This window comes from Saccostrea cucullata, unplaced genomic scaffold, assembly GCF_032062105.1.
Source record: "Saccostrea cucullata isolate Sc308-1 unplaced genomic scaffold, CSIRO_AGI_Scuc_v1 ctg4323, whole genome shotgun sequence".
Classification (NCBI taxonomy): domain Eukaryota; kingdom Metazoa; phylum Mollusca; class Bivalvia; order Ostreida; family Ostreidae; genus Saccostrea; species Saccostrea cuccullata.
In genome coordinates, this window is record NW_026936463.1 from 12622 (window position 1) to 30991 (window position 18370).

General features: G+C 35.7%; 1 protein-coding gene across 2 annotated transcripts; it reads left to right on the forward strand.

Moving 5' to 3' along the window:
- The first annotated feature begins 385 nt into the window (after positions 1-385).
- Positions 386-17453, forward strand: LOC134245654 (clustered mitochondria protein homolog). 2 transcript variants are annotated; one of them, XM_062727932.1, is made up of 36 exons: positions 386-590; positions 3383-3571; positions 4816-4987; positions 5108-5251; positions 5474-5586; positions 5665-5734; positions 5833-5917; positions 6039-6117; positions 6239-6389; positions 6600-6736; positions 6888-6979; positions 7104-7206; positions 7375-7495; positions 8617-8708; positions 8822-8862; positions 9048-9102; positions 9278-9356; positions 9520-9625; positions 10337-10424; positions 10776-10938; positions 11062-11127; positions 11238-11299; positions 11515-11592; positions 12819-12889; positions 12990-13062; positions 13236-13397; positions 13538-13601; positions 13686-13776; positions 14334-14520; positions 14622-14813; positions 14965-15045; positions 15135-15260; positions 15499-15584; positions 15697-15826; positions 15943-16151; positions 16491-17453. In XM_062727932.1, the coding sequence occupies exons 1-36, from the start codon at positions 480-482 to the stop codon at positions 16684-16686; spliced, it is 4065 nt and encodes a 1354-aa protein (XP_062583916.1). In that variant the 5' UTR covers positions 386-479; the 3' UTR covers positions 16687-17453. The 2 variants fall into 2 exon arrangements, with proteins under 2 accessions (XP_062583916.1, XP_062583917.1); XM_062727933.1 differs by having other exon boundaries at positions 386-582; positions 3378-3571.
- The last annotated feature ends 917 nt before the right edge of the window (positions 17454-18370 follow it).

The following is an 18370-nucleotide window of genomic DNA, read 5'->3' on the forward strand; positions in this document are numbered from 1 at the left end:
ATCTTTCTTAAAATTATTTTTTTTTTCAATTAAAGAAAAAAAATGAGCAAAAATCATCTGATTAGATTTAAAAGAAATTATTTATTAGAAGATGGAAATGCATAAATTATCTGATTATTTTTAACGGTTTAAAGAGGCGGGGATCACAGTCCATTAGATATAACTTAATTTTTTTTATACACTGTATATGATATCTTTAGGTGTTAACCATCATTTGGCAAAGAAAAAATTCATACAACATAGAAATCAATATTTGCAACATATAGTTTAGTTTAGATTTGGTTTAATGCATTCCAAAAAATTCTTTCATTATTATATATCTCTAGCAAATTCGGGCATGAAAAGGGGACTTACGGTATCTACTTTTACCAGATTCTTTTAAGCGTTTAACCGACTTGGAATTTTGAGGTGAAACGTGCATATGTAGGACAATCTCCTAAGACGGAACGCACGTGTTTTCCTGTGAAAGTCAATGCTCAATGGCAGGTATTTCAAGTCAAGACAGTGAAGAAAGTCATGATACAACTTTGCAGAATGGTTCACCTAAATCTAAGTGTGTGACAGTAACAGTAAATACTGAAGGTGAGTTTGTTTTATGTTTTATTAGAAAGTTTGATGGTTTCTATTCATGCAGACGACGGAAAAGGGACAAAATTGTATTTCTGCTCAATGTCTGGTGAAATAACCTAAGTATCCTTTAAGTTATTAAATTAAATCATGTTTCGATGTTTACTTTTAGTTTTTTAATCTCGTTTTAAAGAATTTTCATTGATGATTTGATGAATGTTTATGCAATGGTATCTCGACTCGTTATGCAACCTTTTTCCTGTGTGTATGGCAAGTTCCGTGCATAATTTGAATTACGCATATAATAATTCCTTTTAAATTGTGTGATTTTCACATTTGCTAAAATTTATTTGTTTTAAAAACTTTTAACCACGTGCTATTATTTATTAATCGTACGCAAGTTTTCAAGGTCGTCTGGGTCGAAATGTAGTTCGTGTGGCCTAAACAAACAGCTGACTGCCGACGAGTTTCTGGGATTTAGAGATATTCAAAATGTTAATTTATGATGTGGTGTGCATGTCATTTTGAATTAATGGACAACATTGCAATGTAGCCCAAGGCCTATATTGTCTTAAAAAGTACGTGATCATGCATGTGTTGATATATAAACAAGAGGAATAATACATACCATGCATTACACTGACTCAAAACATTCACTTTGAAGCTCTTTAGGAAATAAACACTGAAGTAGAATTTAATTATACTCACCTTAAATGTGTGACATTGAACACAATTTGTTGTAATATTAATATTTTTAAAAAATTATTTAAAAAATCCAGATTCTGTCTGTGATATGATCAGGACCTAGAAAATATTTACTGATATTAAAAAAAACTTTTGAGAAGCTTAAAAAATTAATCAAAATTTCTTGATTAATTGCAGAACATAACTGATTTGAATCCAGGTCTGTAATCTGCTGCTTTTTACTCCTCTCCCATTACTGACCAAGGTTTTTTCAAGTTAACCCTTAATATTTTTCTTTAAATCACACACATTTCAACAAAGATTTAGGAATTAACTTAAACCTCAGCTTTATTCCAAATTGAAGTTTTTGAGCAGTTTTTTTTTGTCTATGATCATTTGAGTGCATTTAATTAATTAATTAATACGATTATTTCATTGACCTTGTGCTCCACCGGGAGGGAGGAGGATAGGTGTAGGTAATTTGTTTCCTTGTGCTATTCAGGTTTCAGATGCTGCATTTTCAGCTTGCATTTTTCATAAGAATGATCAGAGTGGAGATTGAAGTTTTTAGAGCAGGTCTCATTCCAAAATAACTATTAGCCTTACCTGGATCAGACTTTGACCTACCTTTACTTGACAAGTTAAAGTTTACCAGTAGACTTGCTTCAGATACTGGTTCAAGATGATATACATTTTATATTTGAACACAAAATGTTCTATAGAAAAGTTGAATTCTCTTTTTTTTAAATTTATAGGTATATTTCCCAGCTGACTACAATTTACCTGGATGATACATCTAGGGATAAAACTATCACTCTATCACACTTGTTTCATTGCTGAGTCTAACTCAATACATTCTCAGAGTGATTGAAAAATTTTTTTGGTTGAGGAAAATCCATCCCAAATGAAAATTGAACCATACCATATTGGCGTTTTAAATATTGCAGCTAGGGATATGCACTACCAGAACTTTCATTTGGAGGGAAACTAATTTCTCTACTAACTTACAGATATGCCTGGCCAACAATAAGTCATTTCTAATTTGTATAAAAATAAGGGAAACACTATAACATGAGAAAGGTACAAATGAGCACTTGAAAATCAAATAGCAGAAACCATTTATATACATACAAAAAGTTTTCTGATTTTAATTTGAACTGCATTTTTGTAAGCATACATTTCCTGTGCTACTACTTTAAATGAATGTACATGTCCGATCTACTAAGTAAATTAACATATTAGTTGTATGATACTGTGATGTTAATGTAGATAGGGATGTTATTATTAATAGCCATTATAGGATTGGTGTAGCTACCTTGACACATTTTTCAGTGTCTTAAATTAAACTAAGGAAGTAATGGAAATGCTTATGAACCAGATATCAATTCAGACGACATCTTCATGGTGTTCATATCCATATCACAAGGAATTACCTTTTAATATAATCCGATGTTTAATTCAGGCACATAAGTTACAAATCTCCATGTGATTTCAAAGGTAACCCAGGAAATACAAAATGAAGTAAACAGATTAGGGGTTTGCCCAGGAAGTGTCATTAGTACATGCACAATAAACAAATGGTGCATTAAATTTGAAGTAAAAAAAAAAAGATCAAATTGTATTACTGAATGTAGGTTTAAAATCAGGTGTTTATTCATATGACTAATTAAATATACTGATTATAATTAGAATGCATAGAATAAAGGTACCTTAGTTTAAAACAAATAAGGTTTATGACTATGTAATGTTGACAAAGTAAAAATGTTTAGCCCTAATGAACATTTCTGTTTTCAATGAAGAAAAAAATGCTTACATATTTTAAAATGCTTTACATATTTAATTATAAAAGTTCTTTGACTTGTGAACTGTAACTAAGATTTCATACAGTTTCTTAATCTGTGAACTTTAATGAGTGTCAGCGGATATTGATCTGCATTAAATAGCTAGAGTAGTGATATGATTTATACAGACTTTATTCAGACTTAGCCAGATTTGTCTGTGTCAAATGACTGCTAGAGAGGTTTACCCAGCAGGGAGCCTAAAACGGCATCTGCCCTAGCGTGATTAAAGAAATATCCAGCTTTATAAATGGTAACGACAGTTAACTTTGTTTTTTATGATTTCAGAGAAGATGAAGGAGAAGGATGGTTCAGTGGTGCCCCTGGTAAACGGGAGCCAGGAGGAGGGTCACACGGAGGAGAAGCCTGGGGGTGGGGCCGGGGTGGAGGGGGAGAAGAATGATAAAGAGATCGTGCTGATCCAGGACACGGGATTTAACGTGGAGATTCAGATCCCAGGCGGCAATCCCATAGAACTACCAGTAAGGCTATCTGTCAACGTAATAATTAAGTAGTTATAGCAATTACAGTCATTTAGCTTTTTGAAGAGCTACACATAACATTGTCATTTGTTGTATGAGTGTAATTGTCTCTCTGTATTTTCTGTGTATTGTATTGTGCCTTATGTGCCTTAAGAAGTCATTTATTACATTTTAAGAGCAATTGTAAGCTTTTCAAACATATTTTTCATGTTTAAAATATGGATATTGCACTACAAGCTTATTCACTACAAAGAACATAAAACAAAGTTTAGGAAAGGATGTTTTTAATGAAATGTATTGTGCATACAACACAATGATTGTGTAACTGTGCCACATAGAAAAGTTGTTCTTGGCTTGTAATTTGACAAAGTTGATGGATGGCTTGTATAAGCTTGTGATTATCAGTTTTAATTCTGAGCTCTATGGAGCTGTGGTTTATTAGTTTTACCTTGATTATGACAGGTGAGCTCTATGGAGCTGTGGTTTATTAGTTTTACCTTGATTATGACAGGTGAGCTCTATGGAGCTGTGGTTTATTAGTTTTACCTTGATTATGACAGGTGAGCTCTATGGAGCTGTGGTTTATTAGTTTTACCTTGATTCTGACAGGTGGGTTCAATGGAGTTGTGGTTTATTAGTTTTACCTTGATTATGACAGGTGAGCTCTATGGAGCTGTGGTTTATTAGTTTTACCTTGATTATGACAGGTGAGCTCTATGGAGCTGTGGTTTATTAGTTTTACCTTGATTCTGACAGGTGGGTTCAATGGAGTTGTGGTTTATCAGTTTTACCTTGATTCTGACAGGTGAGCTCTATGGAGCTGTGGTTTATCAGTTTTACCTTGATTCTGACAGGTGGGCTCTATGGAGCTGTGGTTTATCAGTTTTACCTTGATTCTGACAGGTGGGCTCTATGGAGCTTTTGTTTATCAGTTTTACCTTGATTCTGACAGGTGGGCTCTATGGAGCTGTGGTTTATCAGTTTTACCTTGATTCTGACAGGTGGGCTCTATGGAGCTGTGGTTTATTAGTTTTACCTTGATTCTGACAGGTGAGCTCTATGGAGCTGTGGTTTATCAGATTTTAATACCTTGATTCTGACAGGTGGGCTCTATGGATCTGTGGTTTATCAGTTTTACCTTGATTCTGACAGGTGAGCTCTATGGAGCTGTGTTTTATCAGTGTTACCTTGATTCTGACAGGTGAGCTCTGTGGAGTTGTTGTTTATTAGTTTTACCTTTACAGGTGAGCTCTATGGAGCTGGTCCAGGAGATACACCAGGTGTTGATGGACAGAGAAGACACCTGTATTAGGACCTGCTTCTCACTACAGCTGGACGGAGTCACACTAGACAACTTTGCAGAACTCAAAAGCATAGAAGGACTAAAAGAGGGCTCAGTCATCAAAGTTGTTGAAGGTGAGTTTTTTCCTACGAGTGAAGTTTGTTAAAAAGTACAATTTATAAAAGTGTAAATTCAAATATTTTGTGCAAGCTTTGAGGGAGGTAGAATAACGGTATATGATTGATTACTTACAGAGCCTTACACAGTAAGAGAAGCCCGTATACACGTTCGTCACATCCGAGATTTACTGAAGTCTGTGGACCCCGCTGATACATATAACGGAGTGGACTGTAACTCTCTGTCCTTCCTCAACACTGTCACTGTAGGAGATATTTTAGGTCAGTTCAGAGCTGCATCAGTCAAGTCTTAGAGATACGCTAAAATAATACAAGTCTTACGTTCTTTTTGACAATTTTTGTTTCAATTTATATTAAGATTACACTGATGTAATGATCCTTAGAATAACAAACTAGGGTTTGAATGATTCGGAAAGATAATTTTGATAGAAGGAAGAGGTTTTCTATAAGGCCTTTTAATCATTTGAGTATCGTGTTTTTTAGACAAGAAAAGGTCTAAACCAGACTCTGTGGACTGCACACCTCCTGACTACATAATGCCTAACAGCAAGGAGCGGCCCCTACTCCCTCTACACCCAGGACTCAAGGAACTGAAGGTAGGTTTTATTGAAAATAATCCTCACTGCTTAGAAATGAAGTGGTTGCATAGTTTAATATGAGAATTTTCTGTTTAGGGTCCACAGTGCTTGAAAGTGTTAACATATAGTGGATGGAACCCTCCCCCCGGAAACAGAAGAATGCATGGTAGGGGGAATGTCATTCATGATATATTTTAGATTATTTATAATGTCTAACATGAAGCTTGATTTTCTACAGAAGCTGGTTACTTCTCTGATTTGTAGGTGATTTGCTGTATCTGTATGTTCTAACCCTGGAAGACAAGAAATATCACATTACAGCCTCCACCAGAGGGTTCTATGTCAACCAGTAAGTTGTCATCCCATGCTGCGTTTGTGTTGTACAAAAAAGGAATGTCTAGTTTATTTATCATCTATGATTCAGACGAATGCCTTTTAAAATTTCTTTATTTATTTCATCTTTGTTTCAGGTCAACTGAAGACGAATTCAATCCTAGAGCTGCTCAGCAGAAATTTCTCTCTCACTCTCTCATAGATCTTCTAAATCAGGTACACTGCAGGTTTTGTTAAAGGAAAAGTATATCACAAGTTAATGTAAGAGTATACCCCATATATCATATAAATGTAGCATTATTTGATGTTTACCATTAATTTTGTCCTGCCATTGTAGATAAGTCCAAGTTTTAAGAGGAACTTTAGTATCCTTCTGAAGAAGCGGGGACAGAAGCACCCGTTTGAGCGGGTCCCCACCCCCTACCAGATCTACAGCTGGATGGCCCCCCAGCCCGAGCATACGGTGGACTACATCAGGGCCGAGGACGGTCAGTGTCTATAAATAGTAACATTAACTGGGGTGCCTGTTTGATTACTTATAACACTCCTATGAATGTCATAACACTGATTTCACATTGCAAGGATTTTGAAGGCTTCATATAAAAAATACTGTTTATATAAATGCTTATGAGAGAAGAGATTTGTCCCTTTACGTTGCTGTTCAGTAAGGACTGAGTGTTTATGTTATTGTTTGATAGCCTTCTCCACACGTCTGGGTTACGAGGAACACATTCCTGGGCAGACTCGGGACTGGAATGAAGAGATTCAGACAACTCGTGAATTATCAAAGAAAACCCTCCCAGAGAGACTGATCAGAGAACGTGCAGTGTTTAAGGTAAGGCTGAGTACAAATTATGAGAAATTGTCTGCAACAATTAAAAGGAGTATAGTCGTTGATTCAGGGGGTAGCTTTTATGTCATATTGTCCCTGAAATTTAGTATAAATGAACTGAAATAAAATCTTTCCTGTTATACTTCATTTGTAGGTGCACAGTGACTTTGTTGGTGCTGCCACACGTGGAGCTATAGCTGTGATTGACGGAAACGTCATGGCGATAAACCCAGGGGAGGATACCAAGTATGTTTTTATATACACATCGTTGTGCTCGAGGAATGAAAAAATTGTTTATCAGAGGAGAGTGTTGAAGGATTAACAATTTGTATTACAAATGAAACACTGATGATTGGCGTTTGTATTGTAGGATGCAGATGTTCATCTGGAACAACATTTTCTTCAGCCTTGGATTTGATGTGAGAGAGCATTATAAGGACTTTGGTGGAGATTACGCTGCTTATATTGCCCCGGTGAGTATTATTATAAGCCTTGTTGAAGTAGGGATTTGATTGGAATTATACTTCTTATATTGACTCTATGTGGCTTATTTGTCTGATAGAATGTTTTATTTCTGTAATTATTGTTTTAGTATATCAGAGGTTATATCACTGAGGTAAAATGTTACTGCTGTTTTCCAGGGTAATGATCTACAGGGCGTGAAGGCGTACTTTAACCTGGATACTGAGGGGCTCTACACACTGGGGACAGCTGTGATTGACTACCGGGGGTACAGGGTCACCGCCCAGTCCATTATACCAGGTACATTTCTACATTAAATAGGCTGGTACAGATTTAGTTGTCAGATCTTTCCTCAGTTCTTGATCTTGAAATGAGACCCTCTTGTTGCATATTTAAACAAAGAATAATACCACTTATATGATTTCAATATGCAGTACACTAGAATACATCAAATAACTAATCAAGATTGTTTTCTGAAATGAATAAATTGGGTGATAATTGAAGACTTTGAAGTACTGTAGCTTCTACACAAATTGTCTCATGTTTTTAGGGAAGAATGTGTGATTTTCTTGTGAGTTGTTTAAGGGTTGACCTTTCTTTGCTAGGTATCCTGGAGAGAGAACAAGAACAGTCTGTTGTGTACGGCTCTATTGACTTTGGTTTTCTTTGTTAGGTATCCTAGAGAGAGAACAAGAACAGTCTGTTGTGTACGGCTCTATTGTCTTTGGTTTTCTTTGTTAGGTATCCTGGAGAGAGAACAAGAACAGTCTGTTGTGTACGGCTCTATTGACTTTGGTTTTCTTTGTTAGGTATCCTAGAGAGAGAACAAGAACAGTCTGTTGTGTACGGCTCTATTGACTTTGGTTTTCTTTGTTAGGTATCCTGGAGAGAGAACAAGAACAGTCTGTTGTGTACGGCTCTATTGACTTTGGTTTTCTTTGTTAGGTATCCTAGAGAGAGAACAAGAACAGTCTGTTGTGTACGGCTCTATTGACTTTGGTTTTCTTTGCTAGGTATCCTAGAGAGAGAACAAGAACAGTCTGTTGTGTACGGCTCTATTGTCTTTGGTTTTCTTTGTTAGGTATCCTGGAGAGAGAACAAGAACAGTCTGTTGTGTACGGCTCTATTGACTTTGGTTTTCTTTGTTAGGTATCCTAGAGAGAGAACAAGAACAGTCTGTTGTGTACGGCTCTATTGACTTTGGTTTTCTTTGTTAGGTATCCTAGAGAGAGAACAAGAACAGTCTGTTGTGTACGGCTCTATTGACTTTGGTTTTCTTTGTTAGGTATCCTAGAGAGAGAACAAGAACAGTCTGTTGTGTACGGCTCTATTGACTTTGGTTTTCTTTGTTAGGTATCTTGGAGAGAGAACAAGAACAGTCTGTTGTGTACGGCTCTATTGACTTTGGTTTTCTTTGTTAGGTATTCTGGAGAGAGAACAAGAACAGTCTGTTGTGTACGGCTCTATTGACTTTGGGAAGACTGTTGTGACCTGTGATAAATACGTAGAACTGGTGAGTGGATACATGTAGACTAGGTACAAGTGGGTGACAACTTTTAGTGGTACAATGTATTGAAAATTTCTTGCTGTTTAAAATTTACATGAAATTCTTTTCTCTCTCTTTAGCTGCAAAAAACTGCTCCACAGCTGAAAATCTGTCCACACAAGTAAGTTTTCTGTTTTCTCTTTTTTTGTTGCATATATTTAACTCAGTTAAGAGAATACTAACAAAGAAATCTCGAATGAAGCACACATTGTTTTACAGGGGGTAAATGATTGATGTAATATCCGGTCAGTAAATGCATGATGCTAAAACCATAAACTTAAAAGAAAATTTTTTGTTTATTTTCAGGGTTATTAGTGAGAAAGGGGATGAAGTGGAACTCTATACATCTCTTGAATGCAAGGTAAAAAACATTTTAAGGTTCTCGAAAAAAAAAAAAAAAAACAAGGAAATTTTTTTCTTTCAAAACTTAAGTTCACTAATTAAAAGTGCATTTTTTCAACTACCTGTTAATGCTGTAGTATTTTTAGGGAGTCGTTGAATTGGCAGGCTTCTTAAAGTTCTGTTAATATTTTCAGGGAATCATTGGGAATGACAAGCGTCATTATATCCTAGATCTACTGAGAACTTTCCCTCCAGATATTAATTACCTCCAGCGTAAGTCAGAGTCTTCTGAAGACATTGGGCTAGTTGATATTTATGATTTTAAATTTAGTATAGTCCTAGAGTCAATATAACGTCATATTACATATGACTGACATAAGGAGCTATTGACATGTTTGCCATGATCTTTTTTTTAATAAAAAAATCTTGTTTCCAGTTGAAGAAGAGCCCCTGAGTAAAATCATGCAGGAACACGGGTATCCAAAGAAACATCCTCACAGACTGGCGTGTCTACGACAGGAACTGATCGAGGCTTTTGTAGAGTAAGTCAAAATAACAACATACAGGTTTCTGTGTATTTTAATCTGAGAGATTTATATTTAAAATAAGCCATTTGTACTGTCCAGTTTCACTTTGTAATGTAAGCTATTTTTATGGCGCTCATCTAGCTATGAGGAAATCTCTGACTGCTCACCGCTTTCTTCATGCGCCAAATAATATAGTACTCGAACCAAAACCTTGTGTATCTGGCGTAGGAATATATATGCCAATTTTTGCATTTATTCCATAAACTGCTTGAAAATCATACAATTTCAGCAGTTCTTTCCATAGTTGCCAACTCACCCACTTTCGTCGGGTTACTTTTCGACCCTTAACCTGATTATTTTTTATGACATGGCGGGTCATTCTTATCGCCCAAATCCCCGATTTCCGGATTTGGTTCGTAAATTAGGTTGTACTTTTAACTTCCATTTCCAACCCAAGCTTGATCTACGTAAACAATGCCGATGTCTAACAGTCTATGTTCAGTAGGCCAGTAAATTATCAATACAGGTGTAAACAATTAACTGTATCTAAAGCACAGCGCCATTGTGGCCCTTCAGGCCTTTGATTTATTATTTCAATACTGTCTAAAATGATGATAATACAGATGAATTGATCAATTAGGAAATGACAAAAAAAATTTATATCTAAAGCTACCCATTATTACAAACTTGTTTCTCCTGATGGTAGCTCTTTTCCATCTGTTATAGGACTAGATATGTAGCATTTGTGAGACATGCAGCTTACCAATTCCAGCAACTTCAGCAACAAAGCCAGAAAAAGTCAGCCGAGAACAAGGTAACAGATAGAGCTGTCAAGAAATCAACATTTTTATGCCTTTGTAGAAGGGAGGGAATATTGCTTTTCTGCTGTCTGTCGGTCGGTCTGTAAACCATTAATTTCCGTTCATTTTCTTCGCGGAGGTTGCACATATTGAAATGAAATTTGGTATACAGATTTATGTTCTGTTTTGGGTACGATTGGGCTGTTTTGGACAGAGTTATGCCCCTTGGACTTAGAAAAAATTCCAATTATTTTGGGGAGGGAGGCATAATTGTTTTACAAACATCTCAAGACTTGTATGTATCTTACACAAAGTGTTATCTAAAAATGGTCAGGTATTTATCTATAGTCTTATAATTTAATTAGGAGCAGAAGCTGGTTCCACAGGAGATAGAGCTGGACGGCCTGGAGGAGAAGAGTGAGGAGAAAGGAGAGGAGGACAAAGAGAAGAAGGAGAAGGCGGACACGGAGAACATCGACGAGGCCAAGAAAATCGTGGAGGCCCTCACCGGGTCCGACGGGGAATCATGTAAGTCTACCGATACACACTCCTAAAACTGTCACCTTAGCTTATTGATTACAAATCTTAGTGAATAGTATTTTTCATATATTAATTAGCTATTTTTCATTTGTTTTTTTTTGTTTTTAACAGTTGAAGAGAATAGTAAAGACATTGTGAAGAAGGCAGCAACAGCTGTAGGATCTCTTAGTGAAACAGGTAAAGCAGGACAGGTGGTTGCTTTAGTGCTTCATTGTGTTAAACCTTCAAAAACGTTACTCTGTCTAGAGAAAAATGTAAACTTAAATTCATTGTTTTATTGCTTGCAGAGTTCAGTATCCTCTTCAATCCAGATGTATTCCAACCACATGTCAAACATGCTGATGAAAAGGTTAGTGTTTATAATTGTAACAAAGAAAAAGTGAAAGTTACACTCAAAGGGCAGAATTGCATCAAGATTTATTTTCAATAATAGTACATTTATTTCCACATCATGTTTATGCATCTTTGTCATTTACAGTGAATGTCAAATTTTCCTTAAACTAGAAGAATTTTATAGATAGTCTGTACTCAGTATTTTATTCATGGGTTCCTTTGTGTTTTCAGAGTGACCAGTTCCAGAAACAGAAGAAACTTGTCAAAGATGCTGCTGAATTTCTTGTTCTTCATCAAATCCCATCATTTGTAAGTATCTCTTCATTTAAAAATATCTATCTACATCATTTGTAAGTACAGTAACTATTGTCAAATCCTAACTTTTGGAAGTACAGTCAAACTTGTTTTAAGAGGCCACCTTTGGGAAGTCTGGAAACTGGCCACTTAAGACAGGTGGCCTCTTATTCAAGTTTGCCCTCGAAAAGGACATTTGGTTAATAAATAAACAACATTAAGCACTACAGTTAAATTAATTAATCATAATTAAACAGTTCAATTTCACAAAAGCTTTTTATGTGTATATATAATTATTAAAGCTCATTTAAAAAGAATATTAAAGAATTCGAAATGTTTAAGGTTTTGTGCATGTTTCTGTTCCTACATATTAGTTAAACATCTTGCATTCACAAGTGTGCTTTTGTTAAATTGAATTATTAAAAAAATTCTTTTAATTTTCATTTGAAGAAATACATACAGTGCCTGACTATTACCCTTTTTATAAAGAAAAAAATACACAAACATACAGTTTAATGGAAAATAAAATAAAGCATAGGAATCTAAGTAAAAATATGTCAATAAAAATTTCACTTACATATGTTAAAAAGATAGTCAGCAGTGTAACCCCCCCCCAATTTAATTAATCGGTAATTAACTTACTTGCTGAAGTTTATAAAGTCTGATTAATTTTATTGTTTATAAAGCTGTCAGAATTTCTATTTAATATACACAGACACACAAATAAAATTAACCAGTTGACCAGAGATTTGTATTTACGCAGTTGAAAATCATTCCATAACACAGGTGTTAAATGCAGTAGAGCGTGACTAATCCCTATCGATCCTCTCTTGATAGTGAAATTCACGAGATAATCATGCCATATGAAGCACTTTGTTTTTACAAGAGTAGCAATTAGGGCTTCTTTATGTAATCAAAATCTGAAAGGTGTGAATTTCTTTAGCAAGTGACGAAATGGCCGCTTATTACAGTGTCAATAAAGCTGTTGGGGGAGGATTTGAGTGGCCGCTGGCCGCGTTACACAGGTGGCCGTTTATTCCAGTTAAAATATATAGTAAAAATCATCGGGGGGAACTGAAAGTGGCCGCTGACTGCAAGTGGCCGTTGATTTCGGGTGGCCGCTAAGACAAGTTTGACTGTATCTTCAAATCCTCCTAGCATTGTCAAGGCCGTTCATTTGTAAATGTAAACTAACTGTAAATTTCCTTCACTTTTAAGTAATCAAGGTTTTATTTTTTCAGATCAGTGATTGTATGGAGCACACTTCATCCCCAATTGATGGCTTTACTCTCTCTGAGGCCCTACACAACAAGTAAGTTACACATGACTGGAGAATGATTGATCCAATATTCATAAGAAATAATATTGCCTGTTTGTTAAATGTTAATAAATGCAATTACTGTCAATTCCAGGGGCATCAACATCCGGTACCTTGGAAAAGTGGGGGAAATGATCTCCAAGTACTCCTCTGTGTCATATGTTTATGTGAGTACATTTAAACTTTTACCAGGAATATACAAGTTATATCAATTTGAAACAACTGTTTATTCTTATTTGCTAACAAACAACAACAAAATGTGAAAACTTCTATGCTTTTTCAACTTATACTTGTGACTTAGAGGACAACCTTGTAAGTGTTGTTGTTTTTCTCTTTGCAGACCATTGTCATATCAGAACTGATTTGCCGTGCAGCTAAGCACCTGTTCAAGTCGTACATGCAGGGTGTGGACATGATGAACACGTCAGCTGCTATCTGTCACTTCCTTAACTGTTACATTGGATCTTATCCCACGCCACACGCTCAGGTCACTGCGGACGAGGTAACATAAAAAGGGCCTGGAAAGTGAAATTACAAACGTGTTCTGTAAACAATATAAAATTATTTAAAATTGGCAAGGTCAATTAGCTGAAAGACATTTTTGCTTGCATAGAAATTCAAAATGTATTAATTTTGTTTCAGTTGCAGAGTAAGAAGGCTAAGAGGAAGAATAACAAGAAAAACAAATCTGTTTTCTTGAGCATTGGTGAGTGTTTATACAAGCATTTATCTGTGTGTTACAAAATCGTAAGTTCCATTCTTTGTATCTAATGGAATGTACCTGTTGTAGACAATACAGAGTGGGTCAATGAGACGCCCTCCAAACTGTGGAAGAAAATCACAGAAGAAGTGTCCGAGTATTTTGACTACAAACTGGACTGGTGAGTTATACATAATTAAGTAATACAATATACAGCGAGATAACTCTTGACAGTTTTTCCTTGAGGATCAGTATCATTTTGTGGATGTCCAGTGTTTTCCCTGAGAACCGGCTCCTGGCCAAATTGAACGCTACAATTGACAAAAATGCCACTTAGAAAAAAAAAGTTTAGTTGTTGTAAGGTCCACAGAGATTTGTCATAAATCTCAGCTCAAAGCCCTTTACAATTGATCTCTAACCTTTTGAAATAAAGGGAAAACACTGGGTGTCAGGTGTCTGGATGTCATTGGATAAAAAAATCAAGATCATTGTTCATTGTAGTGTTGGTCTTCGCAATGCAAAAAACAAATGTCACTTTTTATATTCAGTCACGTATGTTGTCTTGGAAATGCAAAGAAATGTCTTGAAGTTCCTTAAAAATTAACTTCATGTAAACTAATAAAGCCTTCATGTAGAATAATTTATAATCAGTAGATTTGTTGGTCACTAAAATAACTCGTTCTAAGGTATGTGGTATGAATCTTCCTCCTGTAATGTTAGTACATGTTTTGTTTGTAGTGATTCCGTCGAGCATGCTGTGGAGAAGTACGGACTCCAGCGAGTCTCTATGCTGAGGTCGTTCTGTCTGAGTGTAGGAATCCAGATCTTACTCAAGGAATACAACCTGGACATCAAGAACAAACAGATCTTTAATGAAGAAGATATTGTGAACGTTTTCCCTGTTGCCAAACATATTCACCCCAAGGTATTGTGTTTATTACTGACACAGCTTTGAGAAGCATATTGTATAAGTTGCTTAACATTAGAGCTTTAAACTAAACTTAAATGAAAACATTGCTTTTACAGGCCTCCGATGCTTATCATTTCTTCACGAGTGGACAGAATAAGATCCAGCAGGGTTTACTGCGGGAGGGCTACGACTTGATCAGTGAGGCACTCAATCTTCTGAACAACGTGTACGGAGCTCTTCACCCAGAGATCGCCGCGTGTCTTCGACTTCTCGCTCGCCTCAATTACATCATGGGAGAATACGGAGAGGTAGGGATTTAATGCCAGTAGATCTCTCTGTGATCTTTTGTTATGTTTATTGAAACAGTACATAAAACATTTTACAGCCAGTAGATGGCACTGTAATCATTTTATATCTTCATTGAAACTGTACATAAAACATCTTAAATGTTTCTTGTAGGCCATGTCTTTCCAACAACGGGCAGTTTTAATGAGTGAACGAGTCTTGGGCATTGATAACCCAAATACAATCACTGAATATGTAAGTAGAGCTACCGAAGTTGAAATGTTATTTCTAAATTCAAATTCCTCGGTTCCCGTAAAACTTAATCTTTGAAATTTATTCTTCAGGCCCATCTTGCCCTGTACTGCTTTGCCAACAGTCAGGTGTCCAGTGCTCTAAGGTTGATATACAGAACACGATATCTGGCTTTACTTTGTCACGGAGAGGATCATCCAGAGGTGGCACTGATTGATGTAAGTACTCAAAGGTCAAACAAATTTAGCACTGGTAGTACTTAATGGTCAAATAGAGATACAAAAACAGTAAACTGTAAATTCTAAGGAGATTAGTAGAACATGTATATTTTTAAGATCTGATTAAAATTTATAGAATATACCTGTATATTTAGTTATAAAATGAGTGGTCTTCTTAGGTTGTTGATGTAAACTGGTAATTAATGCTTGATAATATTACTAAACTCGTCTTTCACAGAGCAATGTTGGACTGATTCTCCACGCTGTCGAGGAGTTTGATTTGTCCCTGAGGTTCCTGGAGCATGCTCTGGAAGTCAATACAAAGTCAGATTTGTTTTCACCTGAAAACAAAATACATCAATTTATCACTTAATTCTGTTTTATCAGTTAAAAATGTACAAAGAGTAAAATGTCATTGTATTTTTTTTCTATTCAGATATTTTGGTCAAAGAAGCATGAAGGTTGCGATGAACTACCACTTGGTTGCTAGGACTCATTCCTGCCGTGGAGATTTCAGGGCGGCTCTACAGAGTGAAAAAGAGGCTTATGCCATCTACAAACAAACGGTGAGTGAATTATAATATTACTATTGTATAAACTTTAAGAGTAAATATTAGGATAAATCAGGGAATGAGATGTATAAATTGAGCTTGACTGATTATTGTGTATATATTTTTTTTAGCTGGGAGAGGAACATGAGAGAACAAAGGAGAGCTCGGAATGCCTTAAACACCTGACACAACAAGCCGTCGTGTTTCAGAAGAAAATGAACGAGATCTACAAGGGAGAGAAGAGTATAACCTTACCACCCCTCCACATTCAGACTCCCTCTATAGCGAGCGTGCTCGACACTCTAAATGTCATCAACGGCATCGTCTTTGTACAAATCAGGTAATTCTCCCTCCATAGCGAGTGTACTTGACACTCTTAATGTCATCAATGATATCTCTTTGTACAAATCAGGTGACTGGAATAGTAAATCATTTTATTATACCAAGGTCTTTGCATTATAGACCAAAGTAATGCTTATGCAAGTATCACTGCTAGAAATGAATAGGTAATCTTGTAGCTGTAATGATAATTGACGTGATAATCTTATATTTTGCACTTAGTCTTGAATGAAAGTTTAATAAAGTATGGGAAGAAACAGGTTTTAATGTGTAAGTATAAGGATCTTTGAGACAGATGTATGGATGCCCCAGTGATTATTGTTTCTTTTGAAAATTTCAGCCAAGAAGACATTGAGAAGTTCCGTCAGCAGGTCAGCATGAAGGGGGCAGCAATAACAGAGGAAACGGAAAAACCCAAAGACTCTCTGACAATTACTGAACTCTCGGACGATACTAGTCTCCCTAGTAACCACACTCAGGTGAACGGCGACATTTCTCACACCGTACCACGAGAAGTGACGGTGGGAGGGGAGTGAGGGCTTCTGCTTTTTATAGACCGCCATTAATTTCACTGAATGTGTGTTTGCCAGTGTTTGAGTACACGAGAATTAGCCACGCTAAAAACAGAGCAGTGAGGGGTAGGAGGAGAACCTCTTGTTTGCTTGTGGCTTGGAGAGGAACTCAGCAGTTCCTGTAATGACTCAGAAGTCTCCACTTCATTTATCAGGCTCCTGGCTTCGCGGACAAACACTTCCCAAATTTCATTGTAAAACTATCGATCCAGCATTTTCTGCCTGGATAAACCTCAGCAAATGCGAAGCACTCGCTGGTGTGACTGATATCAATATTTATAGAATCAATTAATCAACAGTGTGAATTGTGATATGTTTTTGTGTGCCAAGATGTTGAACATTTCATGATGTAATTAAAACATGAAGTCATTGACAACTCTTGATATATAAAGTGTGATACATTAATATAAGTATATATTCCATATCATACAGAAATCAAGTATCTAGCCCCTATATCTTATCTGTATTATCAATTGAGGGATATTATTCTGCATTTAAATGTTAGAATGGACTGTCATTGTTTGTGCATTAGGGGGTTGTTAACTTCTATTGTTTTGACCTAGGAAGGGTAGAATACCGACCTGTATGTTTTGACTGTGGTAGGGTACACATTCCTATGTGTGATTTGAAGTGTGAGTGTGTATCATTGTCAGATCATCTTAGTTGTGTGTTTATCAAATGTCATGTTTCATATTACAATACAAATTTTTAATAAAAAGGAAAAAAAACTATTTGCCTTCTTGTATGTATTTCATTTATACCAACTTGATGTTCAACAACTCAACACATGATAATTATAAGGAACACTTCAGACAGGAGATTTCAGATGACATTCAACTTGATTAAACTAGGAACATGTTTAAAAAAAAACATTGCGTTAAATGAAGAAAATATTGTAAATCAACTATTATTTGCGTTATCTTTTATTTGCTATTTTTCAGTTTAAATTCAGTATGCAAGATTTTCAGGACTGAGGAAATATTCTCTACAAATACAGAGCAAAATAAATGGTTCATGGCTATTAGTATTCAGGAGTTGATGTAGGTCTCAAACCTCGCAGATATTTCTTGCACATGAAAAACTTGGTTTACAATATCTGATGATTAAGGTAGGACAAAACACCTGTGGATTCTATTTTAACCCATTTCTTAAAAAGTACTGGAGAAAAAAAGAAGAATATTACTATATTGATAGCAATGAATGATCCCTGTAAGAAAAATAATAAGTTTTGGCAGGTTTGTGAAAAAATCAGAGAATCCTATATATTAGTCGACACTTGGGAGCTTACATTCTAAGTGCAATAAACAAGCAAGTAACAGTCTGTTATAAAATGCAGTGTAACTTTTGTTCGATAAATAGTAGAGGGCTGATATTTGGACACATATATGAGGAGTCTCCATTCTTTATGTACTACAAAGGTCAAGGTCAAAGGTCATATATTGTGACCTCATCAACTGAATCTTAGTTTTTTTGCCATTGAAATTTTTTAAATCACCAAAATATCTGAAACCACCGGTTCAATTTTCTTTATTTTTACACATTTTATTCTAAGATCCATTTGAATCATTCTGTTGATTTTTTGTAAAAATAGAATTATACATTTTCTCTTACGAAAACTTAAACTGTTGGATACTTACATGTGAATTTT